Source organism: Euphorbia lathyris, chromosome 7 (genome assembly GCF_963576675.1).
Source record: "Euphorbia lathyris chromosome 7, ddEupLath1.1, whole genome shotgun sequence".
Classification (NCBI taxonomy): Eukaryota; Viridiplantae; Streptophyta; class Magnoliopsida; order Malpighiales; family Euphorbiaceae; genus Euphorbia; species Euphorbia lathyris.
The window spans coordinates 18,611,255-18,632,301 of NC_088916.1; the positions used below are offsets into that span (position 1 = coordinate 18,611,255).

A 21,047-nucleotide genomic window follows, 5' to 3' on the forward strand; every position below is an offset into this window, starting at 1 on the left:
CTCTATTACTTGATCTATTCGAACACCCTTCATTGAACAAAGTAAGATTCACATTCTTTATTAGCTACTGTTTTAATAATAGAACATTTACCCTCTGAATATTGGGGATTCTATATGGGGACCGAGTCCTTGGAGGACCGCTACCTGACTAAGCATATACTGGTGTAGAGAACCTGAACCTAAGAATATACTTGTTCTGCTAGTATCCTTTTATTTTTATTTTTGATTTTTTTTTGTTCTGATGCTTTGTTGCGTGTGATTTCAATGGCTGAATCGTGTGTTATAGAAGATGGGTTTTAAGTTTATTTTAGGTTCTAATTAGTTGTTTTTCCAGGGTAATAGTGAAATTCTCTGAAGGAATCTAGAAAGAATTATCGGTGTAGATGATTCCAGCTTTAGTAGAATTGACCTATGGAAGATCTTGTGATGTTTAACTAATAAACAAGGTACACTTTCTCTATGTGAAGATACTACAATTCATACATATTTTAGTTTCTTTTAATAGTGAACATTCATCTTTCATTGGAAAGCTGACTGACAATAGTTGGGTATTTTCTCTCGAATTGTTTTCTCTTTCGCAAGCATTAGGAAAGGAGAACCAAGACAAGCACATGGCCTGCAATGCAAGCTCGCTTGGAAGGAGATTGCTATTAGTGATAGCAATAACACTTGAAGTCTTTGAGTATTTTAGTTTTTTACTATTTTTCCTAGTTCTATTATGCATTGGTAAAGTAAAGGAAAGATTGTGATTGGCTCTAGAGGAATTAACACTTATCCATAGAGGGAAGCTTGCTTATCCGATCCTACATGATGGGGAGGTCTTACTCTGCCAAAGATGACCGGCTCTTAGGGTCCAACCCGAGCATCTGCTTGCAGTTCTAAACAAAAAACAATCTTTGTTCCATACCAATAGTTAAATATACGGTTCTCTTTCCTCAGAAGTGAGTTCCTTGATGAGGTATGTGAGCTCTGGATTACTTTCAGTGCCCAGATGTTTTATAGCTTGTCAATCGTGGTCTTGGGTATCCTTCCTCTTACTTTTCTAGTGTAGGCATAACTAAAATGTAGCATGCTGGGATTTCATCGTCCTTTGTGTCTGAAACATAGGATTCATTCGAATTGTTGAGCACAATCAATAGTCATATATAGGGTAAGAATCTCTATTCCAGTTTATAGGTCGACCTCTTCCTTACCTGTAAAGCCTAACCCTTTGGTGTTGAGCTTGCCATTCTTGTCAGGTATCCTGTTTTGTGGGTTATCCATATGCAATATCTCTTCATCAGATTATTTAGGATCCCATCAGTTCAAATCATGGGACTGTCGAAAAGGTTTATTTACTTCTGTTTCCACGGTAAGGGACTATGCTCTGGGTGCAGCCCTTATTATGTTATTAAAAGACTTACTTCCATGCCTCCTTCATTTGTTTTTTCGCACTTATCAGCGGATCCATCCGTTCGAGAGGGCTGCCTTCCACTAGATTGTGCACAGAAGCAATAGCAATCAAAACACGTATAGACGTAATCCTAGTGACAGGTGAATAAGTATCAAAGAAATCAACATTTTCTTTTTGTCTAAAGCCTTTAGCTACAAGGCAAGCCTTAAACTTATCTACTGAACCATCAGGTTTCAGTTTCTTCTTAAGGATCCATTTACAACCTATTGGTTTACAACCTGGTGGTAAGTCTACTAAGTGCCAAGTTTGGTTTGACTCAAGTGAGTCCATTTCATCATTAATGGCTTCTTGCCATAAATCAGCATCTCATGAGGTTAAGGCTTCTTGTATAGTAAGTGGATCCTCTTCTACTGTGAAAGCGTAAAAGTCAGAACCAAAGTCTTTAGATACTCTAGGTCTCTTACTTCTCCTAGGTTCAGATTCCTCAATCTCTTTTTGTACTATAGGTCTAGTAGCAGGTATGCTACTCGATGATGCACCCCCACTATTTCTTAATTTAAAAGGAAACCTATCTTCATAAAAGTCAGCATCATTTGACTCCAAGATTACTTTTGCATTCAAATCATAGAACCTATATGCTTTGCTATTCACAGCATATCCAATAAACACACATTCATAAGCCCTACTAGCAAGTTTGACTCTCTTAGGGTCAGGAATCCTAACATAAGCCAAACAACCCCAAGTTCTAAAATATGATAGATTAGGTGCTTTATTTTTCAAGATCTCATAAGGAGAGATTTTACTTCTGGATTTAGGGACCCTATTTAGCACATAGCAAACAGTCAAAATGATTTCTCCCCACCAATGTGAGGCAGCACCTGAACTAAGCATAATAGCTACTACAGATTCGGTAAGTGTACTATTTTTCCTTTCAGCCTTTCCGTTCATTTATAGTGAGTAAGGTGATGTGGTTTCATGTATAATGCCATGTGTTTTATAGAAATCAATAAACAGGCTAGAACCATATTCTGTGCCTCCATCGCTACGAAGTCTCTTGACTTTCCTATTGTATTGATTTTCTATTTCAACTATGAACAACTTAAACATGTCAAACGCTTCACTTTTATTTTTCATAAGATAAACAAAAGTAAAGTCAGAACAATCATCAATAAAGGTTATAAAGTACCGTTTGTCATTTCTAGTCAACTTTCCATCTAATTCACATATATCTGAATGAATAAATCTAGAGGTTCAGAATCCCTAACAACAGATTTATGAGGTGTTTTTGTGATTTTTGCCTGACTACAATAATCACATTTAAGAAATTCATTCAAATTCAATTTTGGAATTAATCCTAAGTTACTCATATTTTTAATGATACGCTTATTAACATGACAAAAATGAGCATGCCAAACATTAAAAGTACACAAGGAGTAAACAGAAGCATTCACTTTATTAATCTCAACATTCAACTTAAACATGCCTTCAGTAGCATAACCTTTTCCTACAAATACATTGTTCTTAGTCAAAGTAAATAAATCTGCTCCTATAGTCTGAGTAAAACCGGCCTTGTTGAGAAGATAGCCCAAAACCAAATTTTTCCTCATTTCTGGAGTATGCATCACATCTTTCAAAGTTAAGGTTTTTCCAGATGTGAAGTTCAATTCCACACTACCAATTCCAGCAACAATAGTGGTATGGGAATCACCCAATAACACTTTCTTATCTTCGGTCATAGCACTGTATTTTTTGAACATACTTCTATTATAGCAAACATGGCGAGAAGCACTAGTGTCTACCCACCACCCATCTGATCCACCTATGAGGTTGATCTCAGAAATCATAGCAACAAAGTTATGTTGCTCTTCTGTCAGATTAACACTAGGAGTAGTGTTTGGCCTGTTCCTGCACTTACGTGCCATATGACCTGGTTTCCCACGGTTAAAGCATAGGAAAGCAGCATCATTTCTAGGTGGTTGTTGCTGTGGCCTATTTGAAGGAAATTAAGGCTAAGATATAGCAGCGGAAATATAAAAATTTTAGCCTACTTCCTTTTAACCATAGGATCCGTTAATCGTTATTTCATATAAAGAGGGATAAGAAGGAATACCTTTCGATGAACAATCTACCGTTGTTAAAGAAGCGCCCACTAATCTTCTCCGAGATTCCAACCACAAAGTATAACACGGTGAGGTTAAGATGGAATCAACCCTTATGAGATGCAACCAAATTAGATTGCCTCTAATTAACCAACACAAGATCAAAGAGAAAAGGAGATGGATGAGATTAATCAATTGACGGAAGCCGTATGAATTCTTATCCACGAACTAGGGGATGCGAATTCACTCTCTCTTACTTAATGTAGGTTTCGAAAATCACAATAAGGGGAGAGGATTAGCTTGGTCGAAATTCTCATAGGGAAGGGGTATATATAGTCGCTTGTATCTAAACCCTAGTTAGATAGGAATAGGTTACTTAATAGGAATTCCATTCGGAATAGGATTCCAAATTATTATCTTATAATATATCAAATACATTTAGGATAATAATAAATAACCTAATTGGATAATAATAGGAGTATATTAATCTAATTAAAACTCCTAAGTTAATTATCTCTTAATTAATTTAATTCACAAACCTAATCAAATTAGGATTAATGGAATTAAAATAATTCCTTATTTACTATATATAAATTTCGGCCCCCTCTATATAAATGGGCCTTACTGGGCTCAATTGGGCTTCCATCTATTAATCATATCCATCTCTCTTTTGGTTCCAAGTCTTATGTGTGATCCATTAGGTTCTTACTACTTCTGGCCGTATGCAACTATTAAATTAATTTCTTCAAGAATTATATTTAATCCTTGCATAACGGAATGATGTACTGAGTATGTTATAGGCAAGTCTGTAATCATTCCCCCAGAGTCCGTTAAGAAGACAGGTTGATTCTGTCATTAACCCTTCCGTATTAGTTACAGTATAATTCGATCATTTATCAACTATATCCTTGAACTGAATCTTATGACTATGGGTGATGTCAAGTCACATATAGCGAGACGTTCGTTTTACTTGTACAGGCCGAGTCAACTCAAATAGATAGGTTAAGTGAAATCTGTATTTCTACTCTTAAGCTATCACCTTGCAAGGATTTAGAGTCGAGTCTTCCACAAGCGATCCTTGGATATATCTCCCATTAATCGGGAGTGATAAATGCTCAATCCAATGTATAACTACCCTGACATTACCTCCTGTGACACCCAACCTTTGCAGTTCACACCCCAGAGTCATCTCTGTTAAGGATCGTGGGACCACAGGATCAAAGTCTCACATTCAGTAATTCAGGATGACCAATTAACATTCCTTTGAGTCTGAGGATTACTTATACCTATTAATACCAATGAGATGAACAGGTGACAAGGATGAATCCACCCATCCTGTTATCTCAAATCGGATCCCCAATCCTAATGAACGACGTTTCATCGGATCTATGTAACTGTCCAGATATCTATATATATGAAGCTTGTGAGATCAGCTTTCTGTCGGACAGAAGACATTGTTACATACAAGTCTCAACAGTGATATATCAATCCTAAACATATCACTTGACTTGGGGTGGTTTTAAGTTTATTAGTTTATTATAAAGTTTTGTCTCACTTGATGCTTGTATGAACACTTTATAATCACTTTAAACAAACTTACGGATTTCCTTTTATTAGACTTTATATAGTGCTTAAAAGGGATTGCCTTTATATAGTTATAAAACATATATCTCATTAAAACAAATGATATAAAGAACAATTCATTTACATTAAGTTTGTATCCTACAACAATTGACTATAGGACACCAAACCCCAACATACTCCCACTTGGACTAAAGCCAATTGTTTCTCAAACTTATCCCAGTAGAAGTTAAATGACGATCATGTACTTTCTGGGTTAAAGGCTTTGTCAACGGATCTGCAACGTTGTCCTCTGTAGGTACTCTTTCTATTCTCACATCTCCTCTAGCCACAATCTCTCTTATGATGTGGTATCGCTTTAGGTAGTGATTGGATGCATTATGAGACCGTGGTTCCTTTGCTTGCGCAATGGCTCCATTGTTATCACAGTACAGAGTAATGGGATTGACAATGTCAGGCACCACTCCTAGTTCTGTAATGAACTTTCTAATCCAAACTGCTTCCTTTGCTGCTTCCGCGTCAGCGATGTACTCTGACTCAGTCGTAGAGAAAGCTACGCTTCCCTTCTTGGAACTTTTCCAACTGACCGCGCCCCCATTCAAGATAAACAGGTATCCTGATTGGGATTTAAAATCATTCTCATCTGTGAGATGACTAGCGTCTGAAAATCCTTCAATTTTCAGATCTCCTTCTCTGTACACTAAGAACATATCTTTAGTCCTTCTCAAGTACTTAAGAATGTTCTTGACGGCAATCTAATGCTCGTCTCCCGGATTCCCTTGGTAACGACTCGTTACAGATAACGTGAACGCTACATCAGGTCTAGTGCATAGCATAGCATACATAATCGAACCGATCGCGCTGGCGTACAGGACTACAGCCATGCGTCGTTTGTCATCATCAGTTTTAGGACATTGATGATTGTTTAACTTTACTCCATGTACCATGGGTAAGTTACCTCGTTTCGATTCAAGCATGCTAAACCGATTTAGCACCTTTTCAATGTATGTAGCCTATGAAAGACCAAGCAGTCTACGCGATCTATCCCTGTAGATCTTTATACCAAGTATATAAGCTGCTTCACCAAGGTCTTTCATTGAGAAGTTATCGGATAACCATACTTTCACCGATTGTAATAGAGTAATGACATTTCCCATTAATAGTATATCGTCCACATATAGTATGAGAAATGCTATAGAGCTCCCACTTGCTTTCTTGTAAATGCAAGCTTCTTCGCAATTTTGTTCGAAACCAAATTGTTTTATGGTTTCGTCAAAATGCTTGTTCCAGCTTCTAGATGCTTGCTTGAGTCCATAAATGGATCTCTGAAGTTTGCAAACTTTATTTGCACCCTTTGATATGAAACCTTCAGGCTGCATCATGTATACATCCTCAAGCAGATTTCCATTTAGGAAAGCTGTATTCACATCCATTTGTCAAATCTCATAATCAAAATGAGCGGCAATTGCAAGCATGATTCTGATTGATTTGGACATAGCAACAGGAGAGAAGGTTTCGTCATAATCAACACCTTGTTTCTGACGATATCCTTTCGCTACCAACCTGGCCTTGTAGGTGCTAACCTTTCCATCCATGTCAGTCTTCTTTTTGAAGATCCACCTGCACCCAATGGGAATTATCCCTTCGGGTGGATCAACCAAAGTCCACACTTGGTTAGTATACATGGAATCCATTTCAGAATCCATGGCCTCAAGCCATGCTTTAGCATCTGGACTAGTAAGAGCCTCTTCGTAGTTTTCGGGTTCGTTGTCTAATACGGGAACCTCGTTATCATCTCCCACTAGAAAACCATATCTAACTGGGAGTTCACAAACTCTTCGTGATCTACGAATAGGTGCCACTGGAGTCTCATCTAATGGGACTTCTTCGGGTACCTCAACCGCCTCTATTGTTTCAGTCGGTGTTTCTTCCTCTTGAACTTCATCGAGTTCAATCATGCTTCCCTTTTGTGTTTCTTCGAGAAACTCTTTCTCTAAGAAGGTTGCGTGCTTGGATACTATCACTTTCTGATCATCTGGATGATAGAAGTAATACCCTATGGTTTCCCTGGGATATCCAATGAAGAAACATTTATCAGATTTAGAATCTAGTTTGTCGGACGCAATGTGTTTGACATACGCTGAACAACCCCATACTCGCATAAACGAGAACACGGGTTTCCTACCAACGAACAATTCATATGGTGAGGAACTAGCGGATTTAGTTGGTACTCAATTCAGGGTGAAGAGGGCAGTTTCTAAGGCATAGCCCCAGAACGTCTTTGGAAGTAAGGCCATGCTCATTATGGATCGTACCATATCTAATAGGGTACGGTTTCTCCTCTCAGATACACCATTGTGTTGTGGTGTATAAGGAGGTGTCCATTGTGAGCATATCCCACATTCAGTTAGATAATTCAGAAAATCATCATAAAGATATTCGCCACCTCGATCAGATCGAAGCGTCTTTATTTTCTTTCCTAATTGATTTTCCACTTCATTCTTGAAGCATTTGAACTTGTCAAAGGCTTCTGATTTGTGCCTCATCAAGTAGATATAGCCATATCGAGTATGGTCATCTATGAAGCTAATGAAGTATCTGAATCCTCCTCTTGCTTGGACTGACATAGGACCACATACATATGAATGAATGAGTCCTAGAGTGTCTGATACACGCTCACCTTTATTGCTAAAGGGTGTCTTTGTCATTTTACCTTTTAAACATGATTCGCATGTTTCCAATGATTCGGAATCGATTGGATCTATAAGCCCATCTGAATGTAGCTTTAGCATGCATCTCTTGTTTATATGGCCTAAACGACAATGCCACAAGTAAGTTGAATTATCTATCTTATGTCTTTTGGTATCAATTGCAAAAACAGGAGTTTTATCATCTAACACATAAATCCCATTTTGTGATATTCCTGAGAAATAAAAGATCGAATCTTTATAAAAATTGCAACTATTGTTCTTTATTGAAATATGAAAACCGTCGTCAACAAGACGGCTAATAGAAATAATGTTACGAGACATCTCAGGAATGTATAAACAATTCCTTAATTCTATTACAAGCCCAGAGGGCAAAGGTAAAGCATAATCTCCAATTGCGAGAGCGGCAACTCTTGCTCCATTTCCAACTCGCAAGTTTATGCTTCCTTTCTTTAGTTCCTTAGTCTGTTTTAGCTCCTGCATATTTGTACAAATATGAGATCCACATCCGGTATCAAGTACCCAAGATTCAGACAATGAAACTGTATTTATTTCAATATAAAACATACCAGATGCTGAAGCACCGTTATATTCCTTCTCGTGGAAGGTTAGGTACTCCATGCAATCCCTCTTCCAATGCCCTAAGTCACCACAATAGTAGCACTTTCCTTTGGGCTTCTTTTGTTCCTTTCCCTTTGTTTCGGTGAGCACATCCCCCTTGCATTTATCAAGATGGTTTGGATCGGGAGTGACCCCTTTCCTTTTTCTCGATCCTTCAATAGCAAGGGCCAACATTTCCTTGTTTTCTTTTATAATGGGCTCGACTGACTCGAGCATATGTGCAAGCTCTATGAGAGAGGTTTGCAAGCCACTCATCTGATAGTTCATGACAAACTGTGAGTAGCTCTCAGGGAGGGACTGTAGAAGTAAGTTTTCACTTAGTTCATGGTCCATCGCATCTCCAATACTAGAAAACTTGGTTATGAGGCTGATCATCTTGGCACAATGTACCATCACAGATGTGCCCTCCTGCATCTTGCTTTTATATAACTCTTTCGTTATTTCGAAGCGCTCGCACCGAGTTTCTATCATAAATAGCTATTTAAGGTGCTTGACCATGGAAGAGGCATCCATATCTGAATGTAGTTGCCTTTTAACCTCCGGTGTCAATGATGCAAGTATGATGTCCCCTACTTGATCGTCATCAGCTTTATGCTTCAAGTAAGCATAAACCTCTTGGTAGGGAGCATCATCCATTGGGTAAGGGGGTATCGGTGTATCAAGTACATACCCTTTCCTTTCGAACTTCAAAACAATTTTGAGGTTACGAAACCAGTTGGTGAAGTTTGAACCATTCAATTTGTTATCGGTAAGGATGTAACGCATATCGGTGTTAGTCATGATTTTAAGAGTGTGTGTTTAAACAAAACCTGAGAGTGAGAAAGAGTAAACGTATGTCATTCATTTGCTTTAAAGTATAACAATCTAAAATTATAGGCCTTTTAATTTATTTCAGATTGCTCCCACTATTTTGCCAAATTAATAGCCCTCCATATTAATTCGAAGAATTTCACAAATCCTTTAGTGAGCTAAGATCCTAACTCCTGAGATTTCGCCTTGAGTTTGCTCAACAAGCTAGTCTCATTTGTTAGGTAGATTCATGTAATCAATCACATCTCGAATGTGACTCCTAGGTTATTGGGTTACTAACCACATTAGTAACTAACATGTTATTCACATTAATCCCAACCATATTGCCCATTAGTTTATGACAACATGAGTTTGCTCATCCAATTATCATAATCTAATTTAAGTATTACCCCATATTCATGAAAAATAACTTTCGATAATTCAGGTGTTACCATAAGACCCTGAGCTTGAGTTTGCTCAACCACCCAAAGGCCCCCAGTACTGCCGGCTGAATTATAATATTAGGGAGGGGCAACTGATTTTAATAACTTGCTTATTTACTTAACTTTTTAACGAGGGATTTTATTTAAGTCTCATAATCTAACTTAGTCTTGATTTGCTTTAGCATACATCAGACATACATACATTCACATACATTGGCGTTATGGACATATCATCTAAATTATTCCGTCGAGCCAGAGACGGAATAAAAGGCCAAACCTAAGGAAATACCAACTATTACATATTTCTCTTTAGGTCCTCCGTCTTCTCCATGGCGCCTTGAAATTACATATTAATTTCTATACTACTATAAGAAAACTTCAATTGAATTGAAGGGAATCAGATGAGAGGAGAAATTACAATAGATAGTAGAAAGGCAGGACGCGCAGACCCTATTTCAAAAATACCAAAAGACTAAAAGAGGGTCCAAATATGTCCATAACTCCAAACATGCATAGACTCAATTAAATAAATTTAATTGGTTGATTACATAACCGACTTATGTAATATTTAGGTTAATCACATTAACTCGTCAAATTAACTTTCATCCAATTTTACTTCTAATCGTTTTGTATCTTTATATTAATCCTTAGATTAATATAACCATATAAAACGTCGATTATGCATGTCCCAATTATTTTGATTTCAATTCATTTAACACTTTGATTTACAACTTGGTAAAAACAAACTTTTAAACGAATTTTTCATTCGATAATCAAAACAGAAAACTATTAATTTCCGAAACATATATATATATATATATATATATATAAATTATATTCAAGCCGATTTTATCAACTAAAATCAAGTGGGATTCGGACCGGGGCCCGAAACTGGGCTGCTGCCGTTTGGCAGCAGCCGCGCGACAGCGGCTGGTCGCGCCGTGAGGCGCGACCCTAGCCGCTGTCGTATTTATTTTTTTTTTTTTTTTTTTTTTATAATATATATATATATATATATATATATATCAGATTTTAAAACGGTTTTAAAAACGATTTTCAGAAATAGGAAAAACTACAATAGATTTCCTTTTTATCATTTAAATTAATAAAACTAATTTTATTAACCTAACTATAAAACTAATAGATTTTGTTATAATGATTATCAACCGAAATAATTAGGAACATACGTATAATTAATTTTAATTAACAATTAACTAAAATTTATTTATCTTTAGAATTAATTAATCAAACAATTTGTTAATTAATCCTAACCATAAATATTTATTCAATCCTATTGAAAACTTCTAAATTTTCATATATGAAATAACGGATTTAACGATGGCTCTGATACCACTGAAGGAAATTAAGGCTAAGATATAGCAGCGGAAATATAAATTTTTTAGCCTACTTCCTTTTAACCATAGGATCCGTTAATCGTTATTTCATATAAAGAGGGATAAGAAGGAATACCTTTCGATGAACAATCTACCGTTGTTAAAGAAGCGTCCACTAATCTTCTCCGAGATTCCAACCACAAAGTATAATACGGTGAGGTTAAGATGGAATCAACCCTTATGAGATGCAACCAAATTAGATTGTCTCTAATTAACCAACATAAGATCAAAGAGAAAAGGAGATGGATGAGATTAATCAATTGACGGAAGCCGTATGAATTCTTGTCCACGAACTAGGGGATGCGAATTCACTCTCTCTTACTTAATGTACGTTTCGAAAATCACAATAAGGGGATGGGATTAGCTTGGTCGAAATTCTCATAGGGAGGGGGTATATATAGTCGCTTGTATCTAAACCCTAGTTAGATAGGAATAGGTTACTTAATAGGAATTCCATTCGGAATAGGATTCCTAATTATTATCTTATAATATATCAAATACATTTAGGATAATAATAAATAACCTATTTGGATAATAATAGGAGTATATTAATCTAATTAAAACTCATAAGTTAATTATCTCTTAATTAATTTAATTCACAAACCTAATCAAATTAGGATTAATGGAATTAAAATAATTCCTTATTTACTATATATAAATTTCGGCCCCCTCTATATAAATGGGCCTTACTGGGCTCAATTGGGCTTCCATCTATTAATCATATCCATCTCTCTTTTGGTTCCAAGTCTTATGTGTGATCCATTAGGTTCTTACTACTTCTGGCCGTATGCAACTATTAAATTAATTTCTTCAAGAATTATATTTAATCCTTGCATAACGGAATGATGTACTGAGTATGTTATAGGCAAGTCTGTAATCATTCCCCCAGAGTCCGTTAAGAAGACAGGTTGATTCTGTCGTTAACCCTTCCGTATTAGTTACAGTATAATTCGATCCTTTATCAACTATATCCTTGAACTGAATCTTATGACTATGGGTGATGTCAAGTCACATATAGCGAGACGTTCGTTTTACTTGTACATGCCGAGTCAACTCAAATAGATAGGTTAAGTGAAATCTGTATTTCTACTCTTAAGCTATCACCTTGCAAGGATTTAGAGTCGAGTCTTCCACAAGCGATCCTTGGATATATCTCCCATTAATCGGGAGTGATAAATGCTCAATCCAATGTATAACTACCCTGACATTACCTCCTGTGATATCCAACCTTTGCAGTTCACACCCCAGAGTCATCTCTGTTACGGATCGTGGGACCACAGGATCAAAGTCTCACATTCAGTAATTCAGGATGACCAATTAACATTCCTTTGAGTCTGAGAATTACTTATACCTATTAATACCAATGAGATGAACAGGTGACAAGGATGAATCCACCCATCCTGTTATCTCAAATCGGATCCCCAATCCTAATGAACGACGTTTCATCAGATCTATGTAACTGTCCAGATATCTATATATATGAAGCTTGTGAGATCAGCTTTCTGTCGGACAGAAGACATTGTTATATACAAGTCTCAACAGTGATATATCAATCCTAAATATCACTTGACTTGGGGTGGTTTTAAGTTTATTAGTTTATTATAAAGTTTTGTCTCACTTGATGCTTGTATGAACACTTTATAATCACTTTAAACAAACTTACGGATTTCCTTTTATTAGACTTTATATAGTGCTTAAAAGGGATTGCCTTTATATAGTTATAAAACATATATCTCATTAAAACAAATGATATAAAGAACAATTCATTTATATTAAGTTTGTATCCTGCAACAATTGACTATAGGACACCAAACCCCAACACTATTTTGGTTCCTTTGAAGGTTCCAATTCAAATTAACTCGAGTGTTGTGGTTTTGGATTGGTTTGCGGTTCTGATTCTTAAAATTCTTTTGAGTGGGTTTCAGAACCGCAGTGGACCTTTTAGTGCTATTAGAAACAATAAGCACTTCCTCTTTTAAATCTTGTTTTCGAGCTTCCTCCTCAATTCGGAGGCGAGTAATCAAACTTTCCATCGAAAATTCTTTTGTTTTATGCCTCAAAATATTTTTAAAATCTTTCCACGAAGGAGGCAATTTCTCAATTAGGACAACAACTTGAAATTGATCGTTTAAAGGCATACCTTCTGAAATAATTTCATGTGCTATCTTTTGTAATTCATGAGATTGAATTTCCACTGACTTGTCATCAGTCATCTGGAATTTGAGGTAGCGGCTTACAACGTGTTTTTTCGATCCGGCCTCCTCAGTGTCATACTTCCTCTGCAGAACTTCCCAAATTTCTTTTGCTGTTTTTTCTTCAGCAGTATAGTAATCATACAGATCGTCAGTCAGTCCATTGAGTATATAATTTTTACACAGAAAATCATTTTCTGTCCATCTCTCAGCAGCACGAACATCTGCATCGTCACCATCTTCAGGAACAATTGGTTTTTTAGAAGTCAGAACAGAAGCTACCTTCTTTGTTGTGAGGTAGAACATCATCTTCTATCTCCATCTTCGGAAATGAGCTCCTTCAAACTGGAATGGTTTGTTGATCTCAGCAATCCCATTTGATTGTTCGGTAGCCATCAGCAGTAATAGAAATCGTCTTAAAATTGTTGAAGCTCGAACTCAAAAAATAGGAACAGACCGAACAAAATTAAATGGGCAGTTTCGAAAAAATACAGAATGAATGAAAATGAAATTGTATTTCAAAGGCAGTCTCACATCACCTATTTATACAAGAAAAAAGAGCTGTTTGAGCTCTGATTTCATGGAGAAAGGGGAGAAAAATCAGGAAGGTGGAGGAGACTGAAGACACGAGTATAAATAATTAAATAAAAATTGATTTCTGAATTAATAAAAAATAATAATAAAAAATAGCTCGGCCCGGTTCGGTCGGACGGCGCGCGTGTGTGGTGGTCAACCATGAAGATAGGTTCTCACCCTTTCACAAAAGTGGGTACCCCTTGGGGCACACCCCAAGCATGTGAGAACCTTCTTTATATACATCTCCACTAAGTGCTTTGAAAGCAATGTGGGATGTTTTTCCACTTGAAAAACTCAAAGACACAAGAAGACACATGTGTGGGCTTATTTCACAAATTATATTTGGGCCAAGCCCAACAGTTTTAAAATCAATCTAATTACAAAGTTTATTTTTAGGGATAAGATAACAAAATAGGCATAAGGTTTTTGGGGAAGTGCCAATTTAGGCTCAACGTTCAAAATAACACCAATATAGACTTACCGTTTACAACATAATATCAATTAGACTTAACGTTTACAATATAGCATTAACTTAGGCATCACGTACAAAATAACACTAACATAGACTTAACTTTTACGACATAATATCAATTGAGGCTTAACGTTTACAATCACTACAAGAAAATCACGAATTACCAGCGGAAATATCCGTCGGTAATGTATAAAAATCCGTCGGAAACTCGAATTTCCAGCGGATTACCAGCGGACTCATTCCGCCGGTAAAAGGGCCGCTGCTCCCGCATACCGACCATATTTTGTATCCGTCGGAAATTTATTCCGACCCATATGGGGACGGAGAATTTCGCCAGTGAATTTACACACCGACCGATTATTTCCAGCGGAATTTCGCTGGTGAATATAATTTCCAACGAATATTCACCAGCGCATTCCGTCGGAAATTTTATATTTTTGTATTTTATCAAAATTATATTACAGATTATATATCGGCCGGAGATGATATTTTATAAACTAAGATAGCTTAAATTCTAGATTAATATTATTTATTTGGATGAAATAGTTAAACAAAAAGATATATATTATTATTAAATAATATTTAGTAATAATTAGTACAATATCGTATCCGATACAAGATAAAGTATATATACCAACTATCCTATCTATATAAACCATATAATATCCTATAAGATCCAAGATAAAGTGTATATAAAACTATATATTCTATCGGACCTAGATAAAACTATAGGATAGCTATTGATCTAGATAAACCATATATCCTATGATACATCATTCTCATCTTCATCTACGGACTCAACCTGGTTGGACGATGAAGGTTGTGCACGAGGTGTGATGCCCTCAGAGTTTTCCTTTTCGGTATACATGGGTTGAACAATCCTCTCCACCTCCTGCATCCGTTGCTCAAACTTCAGTAACTGCTTCTACAATTTCCCTTTACATACCCTGCCATGTAGAGGAGACACAAAATAGAAAAGGTGTTTGGTTATAAAAGATAGAAAATAATATAGGGAAATAAAATTCACTGCATGCATAAAATCAAATGTTAGAAAACCACAATGAAAAATATATAAATTAAGAATGTTATTATAAACTTACTCAAAGCTTGAGTGACTCTTCTTTTATCTGGTGAAATAAATCTGGTTGGCCTCACAATCTTTGTTGGGCCACAAGTGTATCCAGACTTCGGTGCTTTCAACCTGAACTTGTTTGGAAATTTAACCGTCTTGTTCGAGTTTCCAGCAATACCCATTGTAACTTTGGAAGGCGCTCACAGCATTAGCAGGGTCCTCTTCCCATGCACTCATCACTCCCCCTTTGCAGCAATTCGCTATCTGCTGGTTGTATGCAGTACCTGGATGGACCAATTAAGCGAGCCAAACTAGAGATCTCGAGTTCGAATCGGATAAACTATCAAAAAGAAAAGAAACTAGTACCTACCTGGCAATAAATCCACAACAATTGGATCCTTCTTGCAAGAATGTGGGATATTTCCTTTAAATTTAGAGCAATCTCCTTGCTCAGTGGTTTATGCACCAACCATGCTCCAGATGACTTCTTTTTTTGCCCATGTCCGACCTGGTTTTTCTATTTTGCGATGTTTCTGGTAATTATACATCATAACAATTGCCTGTCAAAACATAACAACATATTATATTATGCAAACCAAATTGAGTTTCAAAACCAAATGCAATTCTAAAATTGATTTAATTTGCATACTACATAGCCGTCTGGAGTCCAACTTATTACATCCCACTTGATAGTGATATTTCCATTTGCAGCACATGCCTCTGCAATTTCATCAACCCAAAATAGAAGTCAAGCATCTAAAAGTGGGGAAATAAAAAAGTTAAAAGCAGAGATAAGTAAAGAAGTCAAACATCTAAAAGCGGGGAAATAAAATTCAAGTCATGTTCTTACAACATAAACCAGAAGCATGGGCCATAAAAAATATGTTAAATCAATTATCTTGTGCATAAGCTTCTGTTTTGTGCTAACTGGCCGTTTTATGGAATGAATTAGAAAAATGAATCATGTTAAAGAGCATTAAGAAGCCTTGTGTCTATTAAGTGAATCTGCTCGTCTCTCATCAGAAAGTTCACATCAATTATAAACTTGTTTCACACTACATTTCACTATAATTTCAACAAGAATTTCTATCTGTCGGATAATTGAAAACCAAGTTCCTGAACGCCCAAACAACAACATAGTTGCAGAAAGAAAGAAGAAAAACACTAGCAAAGGGAAAAAACATGAAAATAGAAGATGAAAGGATTGCTAATTTCACTAGATCAGAAACTAGAATTCACTCAACTTTATGCCTGTGAAATTTATTTCCTAATCAAATTAATCTAATTGGGAATATAATATGGTTTGGTATGTAATTAGTTCAAAACTGTAAATATGCATATTATTATTGTCATTATTGTTTTTTTACATCAGACACCACTCGCTGCATTATAGACAAAACAAGCACTACATTTCTTTATTCTTGTTACATATAGAGAGAAAGAATTGATCAATTAAAATTTGAAATTGATTAGGTGCGGATCAAAATCAATACTTATTCAAAAAGCAAAAGCAACACAAATTCAGTAAGCCCTAAATACTCTAAACTGCGCACTTCTACACCCTAGATCACAAATAAGAGGGAAAATCTCCAAATCCATTCAAAATCAAAGCTTACCCATTCAAAATTAAACAAACCCATTCAAAATTGAGAAGTTAAGTCACCTTAAATCATGTGTTTGATGACGGAGAGAGTTCAAACGCAGCTGTTGGAATCCAAATACAAACTGTTCGTGTAACTGGCCCCTCGGGCTTGGTATCAACGGTTTGCAACCTTTCTCTCTACTTTGGGTTTTGCTCATAGTATGTCTGATCACTCACTTTTTGTGTTTCGCCAATGCACGGAGATTGCTTATTTGCTTCTTTATGTTGATGATATTGTTCTAACGGCCTCATCTGATAAATTGCGTTCCTCCAACATCACTAAATTGGGTAATGAATTTGCCATGAAAGATTTAGGGCCGTTGAACTACTTCCTAGGGATCTCTGTCACTCGCTCACCTGGCTCTCTCTTCCTTTCTCAAAAGAAATATGCTTCAGAAATTATAGAGAAAGCTGGTCTCAGCTCTTCGAATCCTTGTGCCACTCCGGTCTCAGCTCGTCCCGATATATCCTATGCGGTTCAGCAAGTGTGTTTATTCATGCATGATCCAAAAACACAGCATATGGCAGCCATAAAGCGCATTCTTCGGTATATCAAAGGTACATTGAATCTCGGTCTTACTCTCACTCCATCATCTCTTGGTTCATTGGTCTCTTACACTGACGTCGATTGGGGAGGTTGTCCGGATACCCGACGTTCCACCTCTGGTTATTGTGTTTTTCTTGGGGACAATCTCATCTCCTGGTCCGCCAAGAGGCAACCAACCCTCTCTCGCTCGAGTGACGAAGCCGAGTATAGGGGCGTCGCAAATGTTGTCTCCGAAACTTGTTGGATTCGAAATCTCCTACTCGAACTTCACTGTCCCATTCGGAAGTCCACTTTGGTTTATTGTGATAATGTCAGTGCCGTTTATTTGTCCGAGAATCCTGTTCAGCACCAGCGGACCAAACATGTCGAGATGGATATACATTTTGTACGGGAAAAAGTCGCCAAAGGCGAGGTTCGAGTTCTTCATGTTCCTTCTCGACATCAACTTGCGGACATCTTCACCAAAGGCCTTCCTTCTGTATTGTTTGATGATTTTCGGGCTAGTCTCAACGTGCGTCCTCCTCCTGTTTCGACTACGGGGGTGTGTTAGATATTGTTATATATGTTAATATTCTCTCTTTATTGTATTTCCTATTATAAAGCATAATTATAGGAATTATACCATAATTGTATTGTATTTCCTATTATAATTTCCTCTAGCATAATTATAGGAATCATACTATTGTATAAATACCCCTTTCATGATTAATAGAAAATCAAAGGATTCACAATCCAACATCTTTTTCATATAAAAAAAGAAGACCTGCAAAGTTGAGAGTTATTTTAGTTAAAGAGGATTGGATGGAGGGGTGAAAGGTTAGGAAAAAGATTGGGTGCGTAAAAGAAAGGGGTGAGGGACAGAGATGGACATAGCTGAGATCCAGAATGAAAGAAATTAGAGGGACAAAGATCAGAGAGAAATAGGGTATATCAAAACAATATAAGAAAAAGGGGGGAAGAATTAAAAACTTTCCGGCTTCTATTTCGTTTCCCAGTTCAAAAAACCTTTTGCTTATTATTTGACTTTCTATTTACAATTTAGTTTTTTTTAATTATTTTTTTATCTCCAGCGAAATTTCACTGGTATATTATAATTTTCGTCCCTAATCAGTAGCGGAATAAATATGGCTGCTATTTCACTGTAGATCACCAGCGGAAACTGCTTCCGCTGCTGTTCCGCCGGTGATCAGCAGCGAAAATAATTCCGCTGCTGATTTCCGCTGCTGATCAAGATAGACTTCACATTTACAAAATAATACGAATTTAAGCTTAATGTTTTACAAAATTTTAAATAAATTTATATGATTTTTTTTATTATTGAAGGTCAGCTTTGCCATGAATATTTGTGGAAATTTTAAGTCTCCCTCCCATTCCTGTTTCCCAAATTTTACTAGCGTTTGATTTAAAATTATTGGTTTTGCGCCTAATTTTGAAGTTAAATTCATCTCGTTTTGCTTCAAATTTTAGTGTATTGCCTTGCCTTGCTGTGCTATATTCAGTCTGTTCTTTATTTTCAGATTGAATTTTTTTGTTAATAATTTTCAGATATTGGGCTGAAACAGTCCAAAAGTTTAACTAATTGATTTTGTCTGTTCTGTGATAATGAAGATGTAATCAAAAGGTCATGTAAAATAGGAACTATTTCATTCTGTTTCTTATGTTATTATTTGATTAAGGTCAGGTAAGATGCTAAGTTGCTAACTGATCTCTGAATTAATTGTTCTGTGAAATAACATTTGAGATCTTTTGTTGGTTTAACCTATTAGCTAGTCCTAAGTGACATCATTTTCTCATCATTTGTATGTAAACGAGCCTCTTGTTGTTTTCCTTGCAACATACAATTTGGAAATTAAGAGTGATAAAGAGTAACAATGAAGTATGTTTAAGAAACTTCTAAATTCATTAACTCAAGACTTCATTATGTTATGTAGTACCATTTTTGTTAAGTTGAAATAACAAAATGACCTTTATCCTTGAATATTAGCTTTGGAAACTCAAAAAGGTTTCATTGAGCATGCCCATTAGTTATTGGTGCTTTTACTTTCTAAGCTTTGAAATTTATTTTCTTATTGACAATTGAATTAAGGTAAAATGGTAATATACGAATGTGTTAGAAGTTGACATGTCTATTTTTGGATGTTATTTTGGTTTAGAAAATGAGGTGCCACATATTTCTTGTAATGGATGAAGATGTTAGTTGTTCACAAATGGTTTTGTTTGCAGATATACACTCATGGGCAACAACTGGTTCTCCATTCTTAGGAATTAATTAATGTTTCATTTTTTAGAATCATCCTTTGATGTGATCAGCAACCCTGCGGTTCATTCCTTTTAGTTTTCTTCCAACACCTCTCTGGAAAATGTGTTATCTAGTAGCTGACAATGTAAAAGAGGGACTTGAATTTTACTCTAAAGCTTCCTTATATGGTTGCAATTTGCAAAGTATTCCACTGAAGAAAGAGAGTAATAGATTTTTAGCATATGGCGAAGTACCATGATACAACTGCTATGTTATTATTTGTACATTCTGAATAATGTAGTGATTCTAAGGGTATTGTCTCCAAGTAAGGATTGATTCACAACTGCTTTTAGCTCCAGATTGTAATATATCTGATCTAGTTTCTACTAATTCTACTTTCTGAATCTCAGTAGATCATTGCTCTCACAAACTCTTATTTTTTCATATTCTACATGGTAAGATACTAAGATTGTTCTCTTCTCCTATAACAATTCTCCATATATGAGCCCTTGTGCTTCATCTTTTGAGATGAAAATTTAATTTTAAGCTTAATCAGTCTTCCAAAATTATCCATGTATTTTGGAAGAGATGTTATGAATTTGTGATTTGGGTCTTGTTTATTTTCCAGAGCATGTTTAAGACCTTCTAGGCGTGCTAAGAAAGCTTCTCGCTTGATCTTGTCCTCTGTAATATCACCACAGTTGGTAATTTTACTTACTCTTCACCTGATTTAGGAAATCAATTTTGCACTCTTTAGTTGCTTGTATTTCGCAATGGCGATTTGTAGAAAACTGCTTTGTGATTTCCTTTGATTTGACGAGGTTCAAGAAGATTATTTGTGAATTAAATGCTTCTCTTTTGTCCTTGTTTCAAAAGCTAGTGTAATAGATAACAATTTGGTAATCTGTCAACAAGTTAGTAAATTCAATTTTCTGTTGTACTCATGAGGTGTGCTGTTCTTCAGTTTTGCTACATAAGGCATTTTTGCACATAGTGGCCCAACCAATGCTTGTACAACAGTCAAAATGTACCAGTGATATCAGTTAATTTCATTCTGTATAGTGATTTTTTTTATACTTCGAATCAAAAGAGGGGATCATGGATCTAATTTCTATCCTTCAATGCTTGTGTTATTTGCTACTTATTGGAAGTTTTTTATTCTCCATGCCTTCATCTGATTTTCCCATGCTTATATTTCCTTGGAATTCACCAGAAATCAGCTATACATAGACAATTTCCTGAGGATAAAAAGTATTTAATCACCGACAAACAAATAGAA

At 36.0% G+C, this 21,047-nt stretch overlaps 1 protein-coding gene and 1 long non-coding RNA gene across 2 annotated transcripts; one reads left to right on the forward strand and one right to left on the reverse strand.

Moving 5' to 3' along the window:
• Positions 1 to 14,983: 14,983 nt before the first annotated feature.
• LOC136201513 (uncharacterized) lies at positions 14,984 to 17,081 on the reverse strand. The gene is made up of 5 exons (XR_010673879.1): positions 17,004 to 17,081; positions 15,990 to 16,060; positions 15,711 to 15,900; positions 15,369 to 15,624; positions 14,984 to 15,215 (listed from the first exon to the last, which is right to left on the reverse strand). It is a non-coding gene; the product is annotated as an uncharacterized lncRNA (long non-coding RNA).
• Positions 17,082 to 17,143: 62 nt separating this feature from the next.
• LOC136236027 (uncharacterized mitochondrial protein AtMg00810-like) lies at positions 17,144 to 18,079 on the forward strand. Its single transcript, XM_066026146.1, has one exon. It carries the CDS (start codon positions 17,144 to 17,146, stop codon positions 18,077 to 18,079), a length of 936 nt encoding a protein of 311 aa, XP_065882218.1.
• The last annotated feature ends 2,968 nt before the right edge of the window (positions 18,080 to 21,047 follow it).